The 20,702-nt window shown below is 54.1% G+C and overlaps 1 protein-coding gene across 1 annotated transcript in view; it reads right to left on the bottom strand.

Moving 5' to 3' along the window:
* WLS (Wnt ligand secretion mediator) overlaps positions 1–20,696 on the bottom strand; it is a 28,779-nt gene extending 8,083 nt beyond the window's left edge. The window contains exons 1-3 of the mRNA XM_035333128.1: positions 20,689–20,696; positions 8,146–8,418; positions 186–310 (exon numbers count right to left, since the gene is read on the bottom strand). Coding sequence (XP_035189019.1) covers positions 186–310; positions 8,146–8,389 — 369 coding nt within the window. The 5' untranslated portion in view covers positions 8,390–8,418; positions 20,689–20,696. The remainder of the gene's footprint in view (positions 1–185; positions 311–8,145; positions 8,419–20,688) is intronic.
* Between the last annotated feature and the right edge of the window lie 6 nt (positions 20,697–20,702).

Raw genomic sequence — 20,702 nt, forward strand, 5'->3', positions numbered from 1 at the left:
CCACAAACGGAACCAAGCTGCACGTGGAGCTCTTTAGATTTTCAAACATTTTGAGCAAAGAGAAAGGTGACAAGCCTGAAAGATGCAACTGAACAATCCTACGAAGCACCACAAAGGGAAGGAAGAGAACAGCTCCCACCACACTCCCACCCCACCGCGCCCCCAGCACCACCAGAACGCCTTACTTTTGGAGAGCCAAAGGTGCATTTCAGCTTCCTGATCTCTATCGCATGTGCTATTTCTTCCCATTCATCAAACATGTTATCGCGATAGGCTAACGACACATCCAGGGTGATCTCTGCATTTTCTTCTGCAAGAGGAAGGAAACGTGGAGCTTGTTAGACACCAACGGTACAGAAAGGGAGGAGAGCCTCTCTGTACAGAAAGGACCTATGAGAGGCACACGGTTACGGAGACAAATGGAAAATTTTGCATTCTGAATAACATGTTTCAAATCACATTTTTCAAAACGTTTCTCTCCCCTCTGGTAGAGGGGAAGGAACCTAATTCTTCCTGGTCGTGGAGGTCTGATACCTTGCTAACATACCATGATGTGCTGCTGTACCATGGTTGTGGGCGAAGAGCATTACTTATTCATGTAGCACTAGAAACAATAACCCCTATAAAGCTGGAGCACAGACAGCTGCAGAGACAGACAGTCGACCAAAAGGAGTCCAGCAGACTTCACTGGGGGTTGGCAGAGGAGCAAGCAGCCACGCCGTTCCCCAGACGTCCTGCAGGTAATGTGAGGGTACGCAGTAGGTCCTTCTGCTTCGGGAAGCAGCGACATTGCATCGCAGGATTTACCTTATACTGACATGGAAATAGCTTTGATTTACAGAAAACCACCCAAAAAAAGAACTATACAACAGTATAGACTGCATATGGTTAGATGTATAAAGAAACTATGCACCTAACGGTACGCTTTGCTCCTTCTGGCTCATCATCCATAAACATTAAGGACACAATACCCTGAATAAAGAGGTCTAGAATAAACCCTTAACGCAGGGGTTTTCTAGCAGAGAGATTTTAAATGGAAGAAACAAAAAGGATCACAGAGATCCTGGAGTGAGGTGGGGAGGGGGCCACAGTGACACTGCTGGAGGGTCAAAATGCATCATCAAAAGCACAACTTGCTGCAGAATTGCCCAGAACTGCTCCTAAAAGATAAACCAGTGCTCCCAGAGTGATAGGAGAACACTACCCAGCTCCTTTTAAAAATAAAAAGGAAGGAAAAATTGAAGTTGGCCCTGCAGGAAGAAGGAAAGGCCAGATAACTCCACACGAAGGAACTGGTGTCTCCTACGCGTATTGTTTAACCTAAGCAATTCTACACCAGGGCTTCGGGGTCCTCCCCCCGCACCTCCCGGCACTGGCTGGTTTCCACCCGCACGGCTGCACCACCCTGCACGCCAGCACGCACACAAGGAACTGAGGCACCCAGGTAGGGCAGCCACACCAGGCTTGGCTCAGCAGTTTCGTGTTCTCCCATACCTGGAGGAAAAACTAGAGGGGCAAATCATGGATTAGGAGAGGTGAGGTGGAGCTTCCTGGGCTTCGGGTGCTGCAGTAGGGCAGCAATTCCACCCTGACCCAGGAGGGATGCAAATGTCACACGGAGACCCACAGCTCCAGCATGTATTTCAGTATTTTCAGGTCTTCCTGTGGGAACAGCCGACCCATCCTCTCCTGGGCCTGTTCACAGTACGAGCACGCGGTGCACCTGCCTTTAAACACGCTCTTGCTAAGGTGCAGCCAGGAGGTCACTGCTGCAAGGAGGCAACGGGGCTGGAACAGTCCCATTGAGGTACCCTAAGCAAGCCAGCTCACGAGACTGAAAGAGTTACAGTCCAAGTCTGCCAAGCAGCAACACATAAACACAGCTTAAAAACCCACGGCAAGCCCGCACCGGCTCCGCCAGATGTGAAATCCTCCCAGTTACCAGGCACAGCTCCAAGGCGAGGCTCCGCCAGAGGCACGCGTTCTGCAGCATGTGCACGCTACAGCCTCGCCTGTTTCCCTCGGCCACCGACCCCTCGGAGAGCTGCTGAAGGCCGTGCCAGCTCCGTGCGCTGTGCGCAGTGCCGGTGCCGAGGTGCCCTGCTCGTGCCGGCGGGTCCCCGCGCAGGGTGCGGTGGCACTGCTGCTGGCACGAGGTCAGCGCCGCCTCCGTGGGCAAGCTGACACACACACACACCTCCCGGCGGGGCTCCATCACCACCCGCATCCTGGGCAGGGGAGACATGGAGGCGTGCAAAATGTCACTGCCCACGGCTCGGCACCAGGGACTGCAGGAAAAGGGGCTGCCGGCTCTCGGGGCAGCACCACGTAGCGTGGGAAGGGGCTGCAAGGAAAGAACATCGACACTCGATGAGCTCTGAAGTTCAGCACAGAGCGCTGCAGCACGCCGAAAGCAATCTGGTCCTCATAACTCCGAAGGAGACCGTTCCGTGTCTGCCAGCGAGCGGGAGCCTCTGAAGCGCCGCGTGTCCCACATATTTGTCATCTCCTTCGGCTTTTTTTTTTTGCGTGGGGAATACGTGGTGGCACACTCATCCGAACTGATGGGAAGGGGCGTGGATGGGATCTGTGGTTCAGACGTGCTATTTATACGGCGTTTGGAGGTGGCTCTGTTCTGCCTTAACGTGGATGCAACAAGATTTGTCTGAGCATTTTTCTGCACACACGTGACCCACGCCATCCCGACTGATACCGGGTTCCTCTCCGCAGCAGCCGCTGGTTGGGTTTCCACGAAGCAGGCATTTGCCGTCTCAGATCCGCTATTTAGGAGACCAGCAAAACCAGATAAATGGGAACATAAGGTTAAACTTGGCCCAATTAAAAAGAACTACAAACTTCATTTCAGAAGCCATAAAACCAACTGGAATGCTTGGGAGTACATCCAACGAAAACAGCTTTCATTATTTCATCTTGGTAATCCAAACGCTGCTGCTGCCATTGCGGATGAAAACCAGACGGCAGAAAATATATACCAAATATATACCAGCGTGCCTCTTCAAAGCAACGCGTTGTAACCCCCCCTCGAATTTCCATCACGCCCTGCATCGGGGTAACCTCTCCCATTAGAGCAGAGTCTGGACAAAGGCCCTCCAGGGCCATGGACACCAGGTACGTAAATAAACCTTCATAGAGGGAACAGCCATGGACAGCGACACTCCGGCAAGAAATGAATCTGAAGAAGGTTTGTGGCTTATTAATACTGAAACAGAGGGCGGTGCACAGACAAGGTGGGGGTGCCTGCCCTCTCCCAGCACAGAGGCAGCTCTCGTGCAGGCTCGCAGCGCCCCGTGCCTCCCCCTGCCCGCAGCAAGGGGCAGAGAGGCAGCAGCTGACGCCCCGCCGGGCCCGGCTTTGAGATAAAGGAGAGGAGTTTCAGAGCAGTGCTATTTACTGTCAAAACAGTGCATGGGAGGAACGCGCAGGAGGCAGGAGACTGACAGTCAAGTTGGTTTTTACTTCTGCTTTCTTCTTTCCCCCTCCCCAGACACTCAGCCATGCCCTGGGAACGGCGTGCTGCCAAATCAACAGCAGGGGAAAGTCACGCAGCACCCGCAGGAGCTGCACAAAGACGATGGTCTCATTGCTACCAGGGGATGCCCTCCCTCCAGGACACCTCCGTGCCCTCCGAGCACTCCGCTGGCAGCTCAGGCTCCTTGTCCCCAGTGCTGGACCTGGGACCCAGACGAAGCAGTCTGCGGCCAGGGAGCAGAGTACTTCAGTTTTTCAAGGCTGAGACACGGCAGGGGAGGAAAAATGCAAGGGAGGAAGAGGAGAAGCTGGCATCTACCTGCACTCAGCTGTTCAGATGCTACCGTGCTCAGGGAAAGTCATTCCTCAGTTCCTCCATGCAGCTGAACAAGACTCTCCAGAATTTCCTGACGACAAGAGGTGCAGATACAGAGATAGAAATCTGTCTTACCCAGCACCAAGAGATGGGGTTGTCCGTGCCAGCCCTGTGGCAGAGCAATGCCTCAGCAAACCTGGCCACACGGACCTCGTAGGCAAGGCCTGTGTAATTACCTCTGATACCAGCAGCTCCTTACAGCGCTAGTGTCACAGGTTGATCTTAATTTAAAAAAAAAAAAAAAAGAATAAAAAAAGACAAGTTTGTTTAGCTAACTGCACGTCCCATGGATGACCAAGCACAATAAGAGATGCTCTTGGTGGCACTTCCAGCTCGGAGTTCCCAGTGACGCCCCAGCCCCAGCGCTACAGAAGCTGCGGGGAGGAAGGGGCTGCTCGGTGCCTCTCAGCACCGACACCCCCCCCACCCTACCCACCCCTTTTTTCCCCTAGTATTTTACTGCTGATTAGTCGGTACCCAAGATCTTTTCCCCGATTCACTTTACAGTGTGTTATTTGCTCTGGGGATCTTCACTCGCGCCACAATAGTCTAAAAACAGAGAAGTTGTTTTGGGGGTGGCTCCGTGCCAGCAGCACGCTGATACGGCTATCTGGGAAGAAGCGTGTGCTAGCAAACAGAGGTGTTAGAATTACCCACAACGTGCCTCTGTGCTTCACCGGCTCTCTGCAGCTACAAAAACCTCTGAAGAGACACCAATTACACGAATCCGAACAGGAGCACGCAGCACAGGCACGCCGCACACCAGCTCTTTCCAACAGCAAAGCAGCAAGAAGTCTCTCACGTATTAAAATTTTAAGCTCACTAGATAGAAAAAGAGAGGAAACATGGTTTTTTAAAGAGAAAACTTGCAGAGGGGCCTCCACACTGCTGCGCCCTCCGATAAAGAAAGGCCAGCCCAGCGCAGCCGTCACTCCGTGCTCCTGAGGGGCGGCTCATTCATCGATGCCAAACCGCTATTAAACCATTTCATGTTTATTTTTCCCCGAGGTGACAGCGGGGCAGGGCAGCAGCTCTGCAGTGCCCGCGGCAGGTCCCTGCTCGGCGAGGGATGGAGGTACAGGAGCTGTGGCTCGGCACGTACACGGCCATGCCGCAGCACGGCTCGGGGAGCTGATGATCCCTGTTCAGAACACTGCCGCTTGCCAAGTGCGAAGGGCCCGGGCCCACAGCAGTATGCCAGGCCAAAAAACAGCGGTAAGAAAAAAATAACACCCCTCCAGGCTTACAGCACACCCCGCAGTAGTACCCCAACCACGGGCATGCAGCAGCGAGAGGCAAAGCAAAGCAGGAGGAGTGCTGGCAGGGGACCGCGGTGCTGGGAAGGGACAGGGGACCCGCGGGACCCTCCAGTCCCCCATCCCTCCCCTGGAAGTGCCTGCTGGTTCCAACGGTGGGAACGAGATCTAATTGCAGGGTAAGAGAGAAGCACTCCAACTCGCACAAGCGGCCTTTATGCGAGCTGCTGGCTGCCGGCACGGTGTCACACTGCTGCTGCACCCCACAAGCCGGCCCTCCCGCAGCTCCGAGCTCACCCTAACCCTAACCCACAGCCCTCTGGCTGTAGGGGCAGCACGGAACCCCCCTGCCACAGCTCTTGTGGTGGAGGTGCGGGCAGCACGTCTCGTTTCTCTTTGTGCCTCCCCCCCTTCTTCTGGAGAGGGTCTGTTTTTCAATGCCTGAACGCACAGCGCATTGAGAAAGGACAAAGACAACTTGGAAGCGAGATTAAGTCCAAGTCGCTGGCAGCTCTGCACGAGGGATAAACATGAGGGAAATAAAATTCAGCTGTTTAACAGCTGAGCTAGATCCCAAGCAGTCAAATACAGCAGGGCAGCTCCTCTGCAGGGCAGGATCCCACCAGCATGTTTTGGGGGCCCCCCAGTGCACCCCACTGCAGGAAAACCCCTTCCCAGGGGGTGACAGAGCCTGGGGTCCCCCGGCTGCTCCCGGGGTGCGCTGAGCACACAGACGTTCCCCGTGGGCGCAGAGGCATCTTCCCAAGGCTGCTTTGAGAGAAGAAGTAAGGTGATCTCACCTCTGGGGAGCCGATTCCAATTGTCTGGTAAATGAAGCTCGTAAAACTAATGCAGAGTTAGCAGGATGATACAGAGCCGCGTACGTAATTATTTTAGGTTAACAAGTTTCTTGCTACCTTTTTTTTTTAAAAAATATTACAACACAATTTAGCAAGCAAGAAGTGTGTTATTCACTGGTTGCTTAGATTTCACACTTAATTTACATCCGACTTCAGCTTGGCATAAAGCATAGGAAAACAGCATTTTTAAGCTTTCCTCAGTCAATGAAAGAAAACCCTGAAGATGTGCCAAATAAGCTCACTGAAAACAAAGCATGAGCGTGCCATGTCTCCTGACACTTCTTACAAACTAAGAACACCGGCAGCCACGACCAGGAACCAACCCCCCCGGACTGCAGAGCTGGTACAGCTCATCCCCCGGCCCTTGCTTTTGTTAACCAGAGGGTGGTAAAAGATAAATTTTTCTGTTTTGTCATCTCAAAGAAGATTTCAGTTGCTGCTTGGCACCCCAAGAGCTCTCCAGGCGCAGCAGCCTGGTGGAGCCAAGGAGCCGAGGCCTTGGTGAAGTTACAGAGCTGCTCTCCATATGTTAGATAATTACAGGGCTAAGAACATGCACGCAAGCTTTAGAAGACCTCATTTTTAGCTTCCCTCGATGACGACACAGCACACAGCTGGGGAGGAGCAGGCCCCTTTGACCAGGCAGGGCGGTGAAGGAGCCGCAGACGCTTTGCTCCCCGCGGGCACCCGGGCACTCGAGCCAGGCCTGCGAAGAGGCAGCCGGCAGCAGGCAGAGAGCTGCCAAAGCCCCGGGTTGGACCAGTTTGAGAAGTAAATTGTTTATTTGTTGTTAGGTTATGGCTGTTAGAGAGAGGGATTTTCCAAAACACTTTACAATGTGCAAACACGCCTACAGCTGTTCTTTCAGTAAGGGGCAGAGCAGCCTGCCCTGGCTGCTCCTGGCTTCATCTCGCAGGCTTCTGTAGGGGTTTTTGCACGTTTCATCTTCTTCAGGTGCAGAGGTTGGACCCCAGTAAGACAGCTTCTTCCACAGTTCCTGTACCTGCACAGTTCTGACGTTTAATTTGAACTCTACTTTCGAGGCCAAGAAGCATTTTCCATCTGCACTTACCAAACCCAAGCAAACCCAAGTATCTCAGCATGTGATGGAAGGCAGGGCAACTACTGCAGCTCGCCAGTGAACAAACTCAAATTGCAGAAGAAATTAAAGTTATAATTAAGCCTAAGCCTCAGTAAATAAATAATCCATCTGCTACCCGATGGCGAGTGTGCATTTACAGGCAGTCTCAGAGTGAGAATTCCTTCTTACGAGCTCCTCGTGTGAGCGTGTGGATGGATGATTTCGTTTACTGACTACTTCAGCTCAGTTTAGAAACTGACCACACAAAAGCGCTTGGTGAACACGGAGCAAGACAGCACGGCTTAAAATCTATGGCACTGGGAAATGACCAACCAGCTGAAGTATCTGTACAAAGGAGTTTTGGGGCAGAGGTATAAAAAACATTTAAAATTATGTCCTGACCCTTTTCACCACCTCCACACAGATTGAAGGAGGGGAACTAGAGCCCAGCGAGGTGGCACAGCAGCAGGCGAGCAGCCTCTGCAGGGGCGTCCCCACTGCCACCGCCTCCAGCAGGTCACTGTGGTGGCTCCAGCACCTCCTCGGAGACCAAGCTCCTCCAGCCAGAGCTGAGAGTACCCTGCAGAGGATGCAGGGCTCAGCTCACCAAGCAGCTGCACGTGTGCTGAGCCAGCGCAAGGAACGGGATGCTCAGAAGTGGGACAAGTCCCTTCCAGCTTTTCAGGGTTCAGTGGTATTATCTACCGCAAACTGTTGCTGCATGCTCAGCAACTTGAGAGATTTTGGAACCCTTTACAAGCCCCAGGAGTGCATGCTATGAAAGCAAGCTGCTGGATTTAAGCCAGCGCAGGTCCTGATATTCCGCCTACTTTAGCACGGAACCTGTTCACCATTTGCTTAGCCACCCGCTAATGCAGTGCAAGCAGCTTTCCCTGGAGACGCCCACGTTGCAACGCCTCGTTCCTAACCCCCAGCCTTGGCACAGGTTGCTGCATCGCCTCGCTGTTTGCAGGCACGTCACCAGTTAGCACGTGGTGCTGGATAAAAGCAGGTGGATGAAAACGGACACTGGGAAAAAGAACAGCCCACAGCCAGCACGTAATACAGGGCAGAGCGACTCACTCAGGTCGTTGTCCATCTTGAAGGCGATGTCCAGCTGCATGATGAAAAGCATGAACTGGAACCAGGGGCTCATCTCCTTGCTGGGGAGAGGGATGTGCACGGCAAACACGATGTCGTTGGCCTCGATCTGCCTGCTCACCGCTTCGTCGAAGTCTTTGAGCTTCTCGCAGTGGTTGGGTCCCCAGGGCATCAGCCACTTGGTTTTGTGGTGGTTTTTTCTTACATCGATGCACTTCACTGACATGTAAGGGACAGCTGTAGTGGGGCTGGGAGCTGTAAATGAAAGAGAACCACATTTTCAGCATCTTTAGATGTCGCATGTAGCGGGTTCCCACCAAAGTACGCAGCTCCCATTCAGCTATTTGAGGGCAACACGAAACAAATGCATCAAATGATGCTCCTTCGCAGCTCCGTGATCCCGTAGTTAAGTAATTAAGTTTATTACGTCTACAGCCGTATTACTGACTTTGTAGTGGGATCAAGTGAGAATTAGCTGAAGCAGCAGGAACCCACCGACTCAGGCTCCGACTCCTCAGTTACACCAGCAGCAGACTGGAAGTTACTGGCACCTTCCTCTGGGCGTGCGCCCTTCCAGCTGGCTCACTCAAGGAACCCCACGTGCAAAGCCCGTAGCCATATCACAAACCCAGACAGATGAACCCATCCGAAGCCTCATCCCGCAGCGCAGGGAGACTGCAGTGAGCTGAGCCACACGGAGCCGAACAACTCCTCAGCAGGAAGGCTTTCCTCCCTGCTGAACCAAAGCTCCTCCTGGAAGGGTGAGAGCCCGGGGATAACGTGTCTCCTGGAGAACGCCAAGGAAGCAAAAAGCTCCCAGCACCAACAAACGGAATAATGCTGCATTTTTCTATACCGAGCCGAGGTGTGATCGGAGAACCGAGCTGAATGCACGGGCACGAGACACCCGTTTGCAGTATAGCAGGGATGTAAAACATCCCAGATCAGCTAATTAAAACTATTGGGGATTATCCTGCTCTGGCTTTACATCCAAGAGGAAACAGAAACACTGAAGCACAACTGGGGATGGAAGCAGATGAGAAATGCATTCAGCCTGGTCTTACACTACTCAACACCAACATGAAACGCCTCTGAATCTAAGAGAAAGAAGAGGCTTTTAGAAAGAAGAGGCTTTTAAACTCAGGAGTATTTCTCACACAGTTCTGCCCTGCAAAGCCCTCTGGTGAAAGCAGCTCTGCCTCGTTTCTGCCATCATTAGGGACATAAATATTTTAACGCTATCTGCACTCACCGAGGACTGGGAGCTCTAACGGAGCCGGTGCGAGCTGGGGGTGCCCACGGGCCGGGAGCCGAGGGGCAGAAGCTCGGTGACAATTCTCCTGTCCCTTACGGACCTGCTCCCTTTGTCACAAAAAGGAGCACCGTTCTGCACAACAGCCAGCTCAGCACTTTTGAAACACCCAGCATGTTTTGCTGTGATTAAACCAGAACTGTCTTATTTTGGAAGTGCAATCTGTAAAGTACCACTGGCTGTGCTTTAATTAATTTCTTCCAGCTCCATGGTTTGGGGAAGCGGAAGGAGCAGGTTAACTCTTTCTTTATAAGCCGCTGAAGAGTTTTATTTACTTACCCCCCAGCCCCAGCCGCCCGGCTCAGACTCACACCCGCTCCGGCCGGCGACCCCCAGCCCGGGCGCAGGACGGATCCGCAGCACTGCGGCCTTCCAGAGCATTTTGAGGGCCCTGCGGTCCCCTGGGAGCCACAGCGAGCTCGTAGGTTACGGCAGCTCCAAAAAAAAGAGCTAACCTTTGATATACCAAAAAGAATCAGCAAAAAACATGGAGCATTCAGGAAAAAAAAAAAGCCACCTAACTGCAAGCCCAGGGTTACAGAACGCTTCCGTGATGTACTGCGGGCACATCAAACACACGGCTCACGGTGTTCTGACGTGGTTTCTGGATGCAGAACCTGGTGAAAGAGGCTCAAACTGCAGCCCCACGTGCACGTTAAGAATACTGTTGAGAAATAAGGCAGGCACGCAGGCCGGGTGCTCGCAGAGCTTTTTAGACTTCGGAAGATCTTTGTGTGGTTTAAAAGTAGGCATCCCTGAACTAAGAGAGGTCGTTCCTCCTGCAGGGACGGCTCGCGGTTCTTGCTTTGATGCAGCTCATTACAGCCATAAATACACGTTTTCATCACTGACTGATTATGATTTTAAAGCCCTGGCGTGCTGACACCCACAGCCCCTCTGCCAGAGCTACAGCTCCGAGGAGCAGGAGACAATCGCTATATATATTCCTTGTCAGGAGCTGCACACCAAACAAACGTCGGCACTTGGCTTGCATTACTCGTTTGGCTCCGTTCCCATTAAATTCGAGCGAGTGTCGAACCAAGTGAAAAAAAAAAAAACAAAAAAAAAACACAACGCTTTGTGAAGCTGCAGCCAAGTCAACTAACAGCATTACAAAGTGCTATGCAAAACAAAGCTAGCATCAAGGGATTTCAGCCACACGCTGGTGCCAAGCAGGCTGCTTTCAACCATTCTGTCTGCGGGCTGCTAGATGGTTCAGTTTTACGCATTCGGTGATATCTATCTGCCTGAAAAGAATTAAACAGCAGCTTTTTGCATAATGGAGTGGGGGAGCCCCAGCCCGGGTCCCCAACCTGCTGGCTCGGAGGAGCAGTAACGCGGCAGGGAGCGCTGGGGCGTGCTGCAGGAGGGAGGACGGGGCTTTTGGCAGGGCCGCTCGGAGGAGCCGTGCTGCCCGTGGATGCCTTCCCAATGCTCAAGAGAAAAAGCTTCGGGGGACGAGCTCACAGACACAATTACTGGCTGCAGAGGCTTTCAGGGCAGCAGCAGGGATCTCCATGGAGCCAGCACGCACATGCCTGCAGGGCACAGCCAGGACTGTCCCCTCCAAGCCCTCCTCAGCCCGACAGAAGCATCCTCACCCAATCCTTCTCAAACACCCGGGCAAGCACGTACATGAAAAACGCAGCCAACAGCTCGGAGCAGCCTGCCTTTTGTAGCTCTCTGCTTTTCGTGCTAGTTTGGGCAGCAAATACCATTTACGGGCTTTGAAGCTTGTTTGCATGCATGTTACAAACACCTTTGTCCTAAAGGCTGCCGCTGCCAGCTGGGACAGCCTGCCCGTTCCGCTGGCAGGGCAGGAGGCAGCCGCCTTCCCCTCCTCCTGCCGCAGCCCCCCCAGACCCCTCGCTCGCCACGGGCACCCCAAGGGCACCACCGAGCACCCAGGGCCAGGGCCAGCCCCGGCCACATCCTGGGATGACTTCTGGTGAGCCATCCAAACCGCTGCTCCATGCCGAGCTACGGACCGAAGAAGTGCTCACAATTTCCCGTGAGGCTTCTCTCTCTTTTCTGTTAAGCGCCGTACACATGTGGGCTCGAGCACATGAAATTTCTCGAGCTGTGCCCACAGCAAAGGGCAGCAGTTAAGGGAACAAGTTAAGGAACAGAGAGACGTAGTGCTGGACTGGAGGGAGCGGGCGGAAATCAGAAGTGGAATTGCTTCCAGCTCTGAACGATCCAGAACTGCTCACCCTCAGGTGAATCAGGAGCTGAGATTTGACTGAAAGGTAGAAGGCGTCAAGGCTGCAGAACAACTCCGAAGGGGAGCTGCAGGGAACATCTCAGCATGCTTTGTATCTACAGACAGCAGTGGTCAGAGAAGTCCAAGACCCTATGAGCTGATTCAGCGAAGGACTCAGTGACTTGTTTTCTCACTGTTCTGACTGCCAGACACCGAGGATTTTCCTCCTCCATCTCAACTGGAATCAAAATTCTTTCACTTCCCATAGACTAAACAGAGTGAGAGCCGAGGCAAACAGCAAGAGCGGCTCACCAAGAGCTGGGGCACCTCCGGGCCCCACCGCACTGCTTCCACCCCTGTGCTCCTGGGGGAAGGACTACGGTGTATGCTGAAGGAACGGAGCACCCCGTCCCAAGCACCCCGGGAATCAGCCAGCAGCGATGTCCCTGAAGGGACAGGGACCCGTGGGCCCCCGGCCTGTCCTGCACAGGTGCCCTGTGCTGCTCCTGAGCCCCAGGGGTGGATCTTGGTCACCACCACCCTCCCAGATCCGGCTGTCGGAAATCTCAGAACGGAAAGTTTTAATTCAGTTTGAGATGAGCGGAGCACTGCGGCCAATTAAGTGAAACAAACAGAGTGAGTTCGGGATTTTTTTTGGCAAAAAGTTTCACTTCAGACTTAACCCTCCCGGCTCGGCTGCTTAAAAAGGCAAGTAAAGGTCCGTCCCCCGGCCAACACAAGCACAATTAGTTAATGACAAAATCCTTGATTCTGTTAGCGTACGTTTTTAAACAATAGCCAATGCTGTGTGTTACAGATCTGTGCTTCCTTGGCCGGCACGTTAAAGAGGAATCCCTTCAGTGAGAGGCATCCTGCTCGATGCTAAGGAAAAAAGATCCTCTAGTCCCAAGGAAAACTTGCAGCCCCTTCCAACCTGAGCCATTCTACCTTGCCCCAAATGGGAGGGAGCTCAGAAGGTCTCCAGTCGTACCAGTGACACCAGTCACAACGAGTGCACCTTCCACTTCGCATTTCCAGTTGCTACACTCCTTGCTCTCTCCCTGCATGCCCCCAGTCTTCGCCCTCTATCAACTAGCCACATTTACTCCCCAAAACAGTTTTTATGGCCTTTCTATAAGCAAAGAGACCAAACCAACAAGGCGCTGCCATTCTGCCGAAGCCTGACACGGCACTAGGACCGGCGGCGAGCAGTCAGGCGTTCACCTGCAGGGGCAAAGCCAAGAGGACACAGCACGTCCAGCGCAGGTATTTGGGGATGGCGGGGAGCAGCCGCCGTGGTGGCAGCTCGGTGCTCAGCCCCGGCTCTCGCTCCACGGATGCTCCTTGCTCGTCCCAGCCAGGCGGCTCCGTGGCAGCAGGGAGCGTCGGCAGCTGGTGCCCAGCTGCGCTCGGAGAGCTGCAGGGCCCCGAGGTTGTGGGCGGCGGGATGAGGATGCTGAGAGCACACAGCAGCAGAGGGGGGCTTTTGGTGGCAAGGAACCCTTAAGGAGTTGTCGAGCGTGGGAACGTGGCATTTCTCCTTCAGATTTCCGAGAGGAAACGTTAAAACCATTAGGTCTTTAAGAGAGACGGAAGAAAATGAAGCCTTTCTCCAAATGGATGCCACTTTTCCATAAACACCCTTTCACACCTTTGTTCCGCAAGCCAAACCTGACCCCGTCTCTCTCAGGTTGACCTGCCCTGCAAAGCAGCCTGGTGCTGGTATGCGGGATGGGCAAATGAAACAGAAAACTCCCCATCAAACTCCATCTCCATTCGTGGCCCAAATGAAGGCTGGAAGAGGCCTGAAGCAGCATCACATCTCCGGCAACTCTGCAGCCCGCAGGCTCCTCGTCGCAGCTCAGAGCAGCGGAACGATGCCTGGCCAGGGCACGCCTCGGGCACGATGGGTGAATACAAACGACCCATTTGTCTGCTCTTGGGATCACAGACATCACGGCTGATGTCAACAAACAGCACTGATCAGCTGCAGAACTTGTTTTTTGTTTAATTCTCAAAGCCCCAGCTCAAACCGTGACAGCGGTTAGGACGGTAACCACGTAACCTCTCCAGCACAGCAACGGGTGTCTTCCGCTGGGTCCCAGCCAACCTGTCCCGGCACCAATCCATCTCCACCACCGTTCGCGTGAGCAGCCACCTGCCCTGCTCTCTTCTGGGATGAAAAGCAGAAAATAAGATACTGTCTGTAAGGGGGCTTACCTCAGGGACCAGTCCTCAGAGAAGAAAAAACTCTGTACTTAGCTTAGCTCTTTAAGTAGAAAAAAAATAAATGGATTTACTCTAAGGTAAATGAGCTCGAGTCTTTGTGAGTTTTACAATATTACATATGCCTACTTTTTTGAGTCCCCATCACTCCATTTATTAGCTTCAGCAAATTAAGTACATCTTTTAAAAGTTCCTGCAATAAATTCTCAAATTCCTCCTCCTCATTCATGCAAAGAAGGCGTTCAGCCCACTCACAAGAACAACATCCACTCCTCTCCCCCACGTGTACTCACCTCTATGATATGTATTTTGTACCTTCTCCTCTCGAACACCTACAGCATTTCCAATTAACTACCGACCCTTGCTCTCGCACCATAAACAAGCCCTTTACAAAATCTCAATTGCATTGTGTCTACATTGATTAAAGCTTGAATCCTACTGACCTCATGCGGTGTTAACTTCTCCCATGCACCAGGAGCATTCTGCTTTTCTACTCAATTACCCCCTTCTGTGCAGAGCCATCACTACCCAATGAGCACACACAATGGACTTCTGCTTCATTACGCTAACCAACAGCGGGGTAGGAATAAACAAGCTAATTTATCGTCCCACGGACTGAGGTTTTCCAGCTAGAGCGGTGAGAACCTGAACGATGTTATATGTACTTATGTCTGTTTACTGCAGCATAAAAGTCTTCTTTTCTGCCTCCCTCTTTGCCGACTTTGCTGCTACCAGTTTAATGTTAGTGGCAGTGATCACTAATGCAAACTTTAAATTCCTATTTTTTAATTACTGGTTACTATTTCACAAGCCTACTTAAGTCATTTTCTGGAGACCAAAAGCAGCTTTTACATACAGAATTGCTGTCCTTGTAAAATAATCTAATTTATTTTCAAAACAAACAAACCCTATCTAGCAGAAGCCCATTCCCCTTGTGAAACGTCCTTTCTTTTTTGTATTATTCGACTCCAGACTTTAAGACCAAATTCTTTTCAAGCCCCAGGATTTATCAAAACCCCGCAAGTGATTTTCTACAAAGATAGCGGGGGTTCAGCCCTGCTGGGGCCTCATCAGACACAGCAGAGCGCGGCAGAGGTTTACCACGAGGCCCACAGCCACATGGCGAGTCAGAAACAGAGCCACGGACACCCAGAGGTGCCAGCTCCTGATGCCTCACCCTCCGAGCTTTGGGGCTACAAGCGGAGATGCGGTGTTCATCACCTTTTATTCTACTGTTGCTGAACCTGTAGCTACCCTTCTTTCAAACAAAGCACAAACAGGGCTTTCAACTGGAGAAGTAGTTTCATTCCCAGTAAAGAGGGGACGGATTTTTGCAAGCAGGGCACCGCTTCCATCCACGGTTACTGCGAGTTGCCAGACGCAGCACTGCGGCTGAGCGTGGCTAGCTACCTTCTCCGGCAGGTTTGCCAGCACTACGAGCTTCTCACTGCTTTGTTTCAGGCCACAGAAACAAACCTGTCCAAGCAAACGAAGGAAGCCTGGTAGTGACGTTTCTGACCCAAGCTGAGACGAGCTGCTGGATCTCCCAGGTCCCTGGACAACCACTAAAGCCAGCTGGGACTGACCGTGCTCGTTAACGCCACGCGGCATGACCGCAACAGCTTTCTGCCCGAGGTTTGTTCTTGGACGCCACTGCTGCATCTTCCTGCAGAAAGAGGCTGTGGAAAGGAGGAGGAGAGCCTCTCGGAGCGAGGCAAGCTGGAGACTTCTTCAGCGGGTCAGTTCTCAGAGAGCAGCAGCAGCTGAAAGCCATGGGGAGGAGTCGCTGGGGCAGGGCAGGGCTCGTTCCCCTCAGCCCCAGCAAAAGCACAAAGCAAAAAAAACCTCTGAGGTCGGGGAGTGCCAGTGTATTTGTCAGGAGAATGCAGTGAGCGGCCTCCGCGAGCCACACACGCAGCAGCAGGGGCAAAAACAAAGCAAGCCCTAGTAGCATGAGTTCCGTAAGAGCAAAGGTATATATCCAAAGACATTTTACGGAAGAAAAATTAGGTGGAACTGACTTGCTAATTGCCACAAAGGCACTTTTATCTCCCTCCAAGCCGTCCTTTGTCAGTTTTCAGCCAGGACCAAACACATTTCTCGCTATGCCCAGGCAAGATGCAAACCCTGTGGAAACGGCCCCCGAACAGCCACAGAGACCCAGTGTCACCCAGTGTCACCACAGCACCATCTGCCCAAGGGCGCTGAGACTGCTGCCACTGGCGGGACACAGCCGGTGGGACACAGCGAGGTCCCTGCAGGCCCCTCGCAGGCAGGGGCTGCCATTGGGATGCAGACGCACACCTTCCTCCTTCAAAGGGCCTCCGAGCAGGCGGGGGAAGACAGCTGCCTTGACTTCAAAGGCCAGGAGCTTTATGTGCTGTGGAAAAGACTTCCTGTTAAATCCTTATCCGGGCCTATTATTCAGTCAGCGTGGTGACACAAAGCAGAGGAGTGGTGCAACAGCCGTTTCCGCAAGCTGCCAGGCCTGCATCTCCCTGATGCAACTCTCCCGAATTAGCTGGAATTAGCTGTGGCTCGAAGGTGATGCAACTGCGAGAAGCGTGAAGTAAAACAAAATGACCTCACAGGATTTACAGCCCTTACTGCCCGCTCCTCAAAGCCCCGAGCGCAGAAGTCTCTGCCTGGGAGCCGTCAGTTTCGGGTACGTTTGCCCATTCAGCTGCAGTTACAGCTCTTAACAAGGAGAATCCAGAGGGCCCAAGCTAAACAGACGCGACCTTTCACGTCTGCTTTTCCCTCGGCTCCCAGAGCCGCTGCCAAGGCCGCAGCACCAGAGGAATGTGCCTGCACAGGGGCCGCTCTTGGCACCGGTGCCCGCGGCGCTGCCGGAGGGGCCGGCGGGGGAGGCCGGGGCACCGGGCCCTGCTCCGCCACAGCCGCCCGGCCCGAGGAGGTAATGAAATCCCGGGAAAGAAAATTAAATCCTGGAAACTCACTGCTCAGGAGCCAAGTCAGACATTTAGATAATGACCCGGGATTGTTGATAGCTGCTCAGCCATTTATACTCATGACTCATTATCTCTCTGGGCGAGACACACAAGCAGGAGTTTTACTTGCTCCAGTCAAAACAATTCCATTTTTTTTTTCAACCTTAAACCAAGGCAAGGAGGCAGCGAACCTGCTTGATCACAAACGCATCCCCCTCGTCCCAGAGGGCTCCTGTGCTAAAACAGACACCTCCACCTTTCCAAGCAGTAAAATGCACGGTTGGGTACAGGACTGCCGGTACTTTGCTGTGCATGTGCCTGCTCTTTGGCTTTGCTACAGAAAAGTCCTCCTACATCCAAAGCCAGCTCATTTGAGCAGAAAACAAGGTTATCTGAATCATCACGAGGCATCCCTGGGGTCCTAGAAGTAACTGAGAAGTTGCCCAAGGAGGGGTTACCGAGCCCAGGAGTTCCAGTTCCGAGGTGTGCACACAGCTGGGCTCACCCCGAGCCCTCCATCCCTCTGGGGCCTCTCCTGGACACAAGGGGCAGCCCAAAGCCCCAGGAAGAAGAGGTGGGTCCCTGTCCCAGACTGCCAGATCGGGTCCCAGGCTGTGCAATGCCTGATGCAGCTCTCACGGGGCCAGGCAGCAGCTCGCCGCCCGACAGGACGCGCAAATCACTGCCCGCAGGCACCTGGATGGCAGCCTACAGCAGGCTTAGAACAACACAGTTCCCTGCTACGTCCATGAACTCCAGATTTAAGCAGTAGTCTTCTTATCTTTAAGTAAAAAAAAATAAAAATAAACAAACTGCACACATGAAGGAACTCCAGGATGCAAGGACTCTGTGAGTGGCTCCCACAGGGTGCACAGAGGTTTAAAGAAAGCCAAAAGCCATCAAGGTCAGCCTTCCACTGACAGGATCCAGCACCTGGCTGGCACTGGGGCAGGACACGGCTGTCTTTGCCCTGCTCAGAACTTTCAGAAGCAGCAGGATCAGACCAATGCTGCTGCTGGTTCAGCAGGAGAAGCCCTGTCCTCGCCCCGAGCCCCAGCCCTCCGCGAGCCGCTCTGCACGAGCAGCGCCCACGTCACCCTGGGGGCACCCCGGGGACAGCCAGGGCGCAGGCAGGTGGCTGACCCCAGGCCAGACTCTGCAAAGGCAGAGCATGCATATGCAAGGGGTGAGAGGGCTCCGGGAACGCCGAATGCAAAGCAGACCTAGCCTGGTTTCTCACCCATTAACGCTGCCTCAACTGATAGCAGGAAGCATCCCTGCTTGATCCTTTTCTCCTGGAACACGTACACCCTGTCGTTTATAGCAGGATAGCAAGGAGGAGGTCTCATTGTGACTGTTTTTATGGATCGTGTTTTACCTCGTGCCGATACACCCCAACAGCAGGCACAGCACAGGACCCAGAGCAGAGCCTTTAAGCACAAGGCTCACCACGGAGCCTTGCAGGGGCCGCACCAGGGCAGGGCAGGGAGCTGGGTGCTCCGGCCAGTGGTGCAGCCCCAGCTGTCTGGAGCCCAGGGCTCCTCCAGCAGCAGGGTGGCAGCTCCGTGACACGACCCTGCAAGGGGTTTCTTGCTCCTTAGCTTTGCCGAGCTCCCTTGGGCTGCCACAGGAGCTTCACCCCCAAGCGATGGCTCCTGTACGCGTACATCCCAATAGGCACTTCAAGCAAAAATCCCGGTGAGCGCTGATAAAAGCCTCGTGTCTGAATGAGAGAGCTGGTGGAAATCTGCAAGGCTTATTAAAGCTCAGACATCAATACAGTTTAATGTTCATAAACTAGATTGAGAGCTGCCAGTGGCAGAAAACACAATTTCAGGAAAATGAAGCCCTGCTGCCCTATCAGGTACCAATGCGCTGCATTTGTGTATTTCCAACTGGCAAAATAATCTGTTAAAATAGAGCACTTAGTCATTGTTTTGAAACATGACCTAACTGACTGCTAAAGGAACGGCTGGTTTAGCTTTGGAGCTGTGTCCCAGTTGTGTACATATTTTGGTTCGTCTAGACCTGGATAAACTAAAATAACTAGATTCTCGGTGTCTGTGCGGTGCGCTGGATCAAACCAGCCCAGGACTATTTCAGTGACACCTCGGCTCGCATCCCACCTTGTGCTCGCCTCAGGAGCAGCCCTCCTGCCTCCCCGCTGCCCGGACGGGCACGCTGCAGGAGGACGCCTGCCACCGACACGTCTCTCGCCAGGCTCCTCTTGGAAAGGGACACGGGCTGGGGCTGGGCACGCTGCGGTGGCCCAAGGGACGCTGCAGCACCCAGGGCTGGGGACCTGGGGAGCGAGGCACGGGCTGCGGTTGCTCCCCAAGAAGCATTTCAGGCAGCAATGCCTGCTCGCATGCCATGCAGCGGGGGTGTCGGGGAGCCCAGCTGCTCGCAGGAAGGCTTCCAGTTGTTTGGGGACAGCGGGCACCGTGCCCGGCCTCCGGCAGGAGCCACACGAGCCCCTAGGGGAGGAGGGGAAGAGCACTTTGAAAGCCTAGCAGTGGGGTTTTGCAGCAATTAGGGGAAGCCTGCCCCTACCAGCCCCCTGGGGCTTGCTGGCAGGGGGAAGATGCCCTTACCCAACCCGTGTGGAGCTGCCCCAGCCCCAGAGGGCCGGCAACAGCAGTGAATGGAGTGCAGCAAACGCACCCCGTGGAAGAAAAAACTAACAGGAGGCAGTTCTGCTCAGGTTTGCGGGGACTGAGAGAGGAACGAGAGGTCTGTTTAGACCCCACAAACACCAGGTTTATCACGCCTGCCCCCAAACAAAACCTGAAATGGGGCTTTCTAGTCAATATGTTCCTTTTGTACAAGCAACTTGCATTTTATGAACTTTAAGTGGTTTTTCCAGTAGTGCTCTAAGGTGAAGGATACCCTCATGAGCTCTGAGCATGGCTTCTCTGCACAGGCCAAGAAATTTTATCTAGTGAATCAGCACGGAGCCTGGTAACTTGCGCCTGAACCAGCTCTTTTAGAAATAAAGGGAACGAAAAAAGCCAGTCCTGATGGTATTCAGCGAGGGTTCAGGCCCACAAGACCAGAAAAAGCTGGGTTTTAGCCCAGAGCTTGCCACAGATGCTTTGGGGATCGAGGCAGGGAGCAGAAGCAGGAGAACGAGGGAAACTCAAGTTTTGGGTCCGAGGCAGTCATGCAGCTCCTCCAGCCGCCGGGCTGGGGGGGGTCACGGGCAGCACACCGGGCACAGCACCCAGCTGGGACCCTCGGGGCCGGGACCCCCGGGCTCAGCACCCTCCCCCCGGGACAGAGCAGGGTCCGGCTGCAGAGCTGGGAGCCCGGCAGGGACCGCACGACCCCCGGAGCAGATCCCGGCAGCACGGCTCCGCTCTCTGGGGCCGCCCCCAGCTCCAGCAGCCCGCAGGTCCCGGAGCTCAGCTCGGCCCGGCCCGGCCCCAGCCCCCGGGGCCCCGAGCAGCGCCCCCGGCCCGGCCCCGGGGCGATGCCGGACAAAAGCGGTGGGAAGGGGGGTGGAAGGGGGGTGGGGGGGGGGGGGTCCCCCCCTATGCAAACGGGGGTGGGGGGGGTGGGAGGGGGGTTCGTCCTCCTCCCGCGGCTGAAAAAACGAGGAGGGGGAGCGAGGGAAAGGGTTTGGAGGCAATTCCGAAATGCAACCAAGTTCCCAGCGCGGGGCTCCCCGCGGCCCGGTCGCCATGCTGAGATCCTTCCCTGCCTCCCGCTCCCAGCCCGTGCCCGGAGCAGGCCAAAAAAACTTTTCTCTGCCCCTCCCGGCCGGGCAGGCTCCTGGGCGCACAAAGGGGCCGGGGCTCTGCGGGCAGCGGGCGGGCGGGCCCCGGACTCACCGATGAGCCCCCCC

Source organism: Oxyura jamaicensis, chromosome 8 (genome assembly GCF_011077185.1).
Source record: "Oxyura jamaicensis isolate SHBP4307 breed ruddy duck chromosome 8, BPBGC_Ojam_1.0, whole genome shotgun sequence".
In the NCBI taxonomy this organism is placed as follows: Eukaryota; Metazoa; Chordata; class Aves; order Anseriformes; family Anatidae; genus Oxyura; species Oxyura jamaicensis.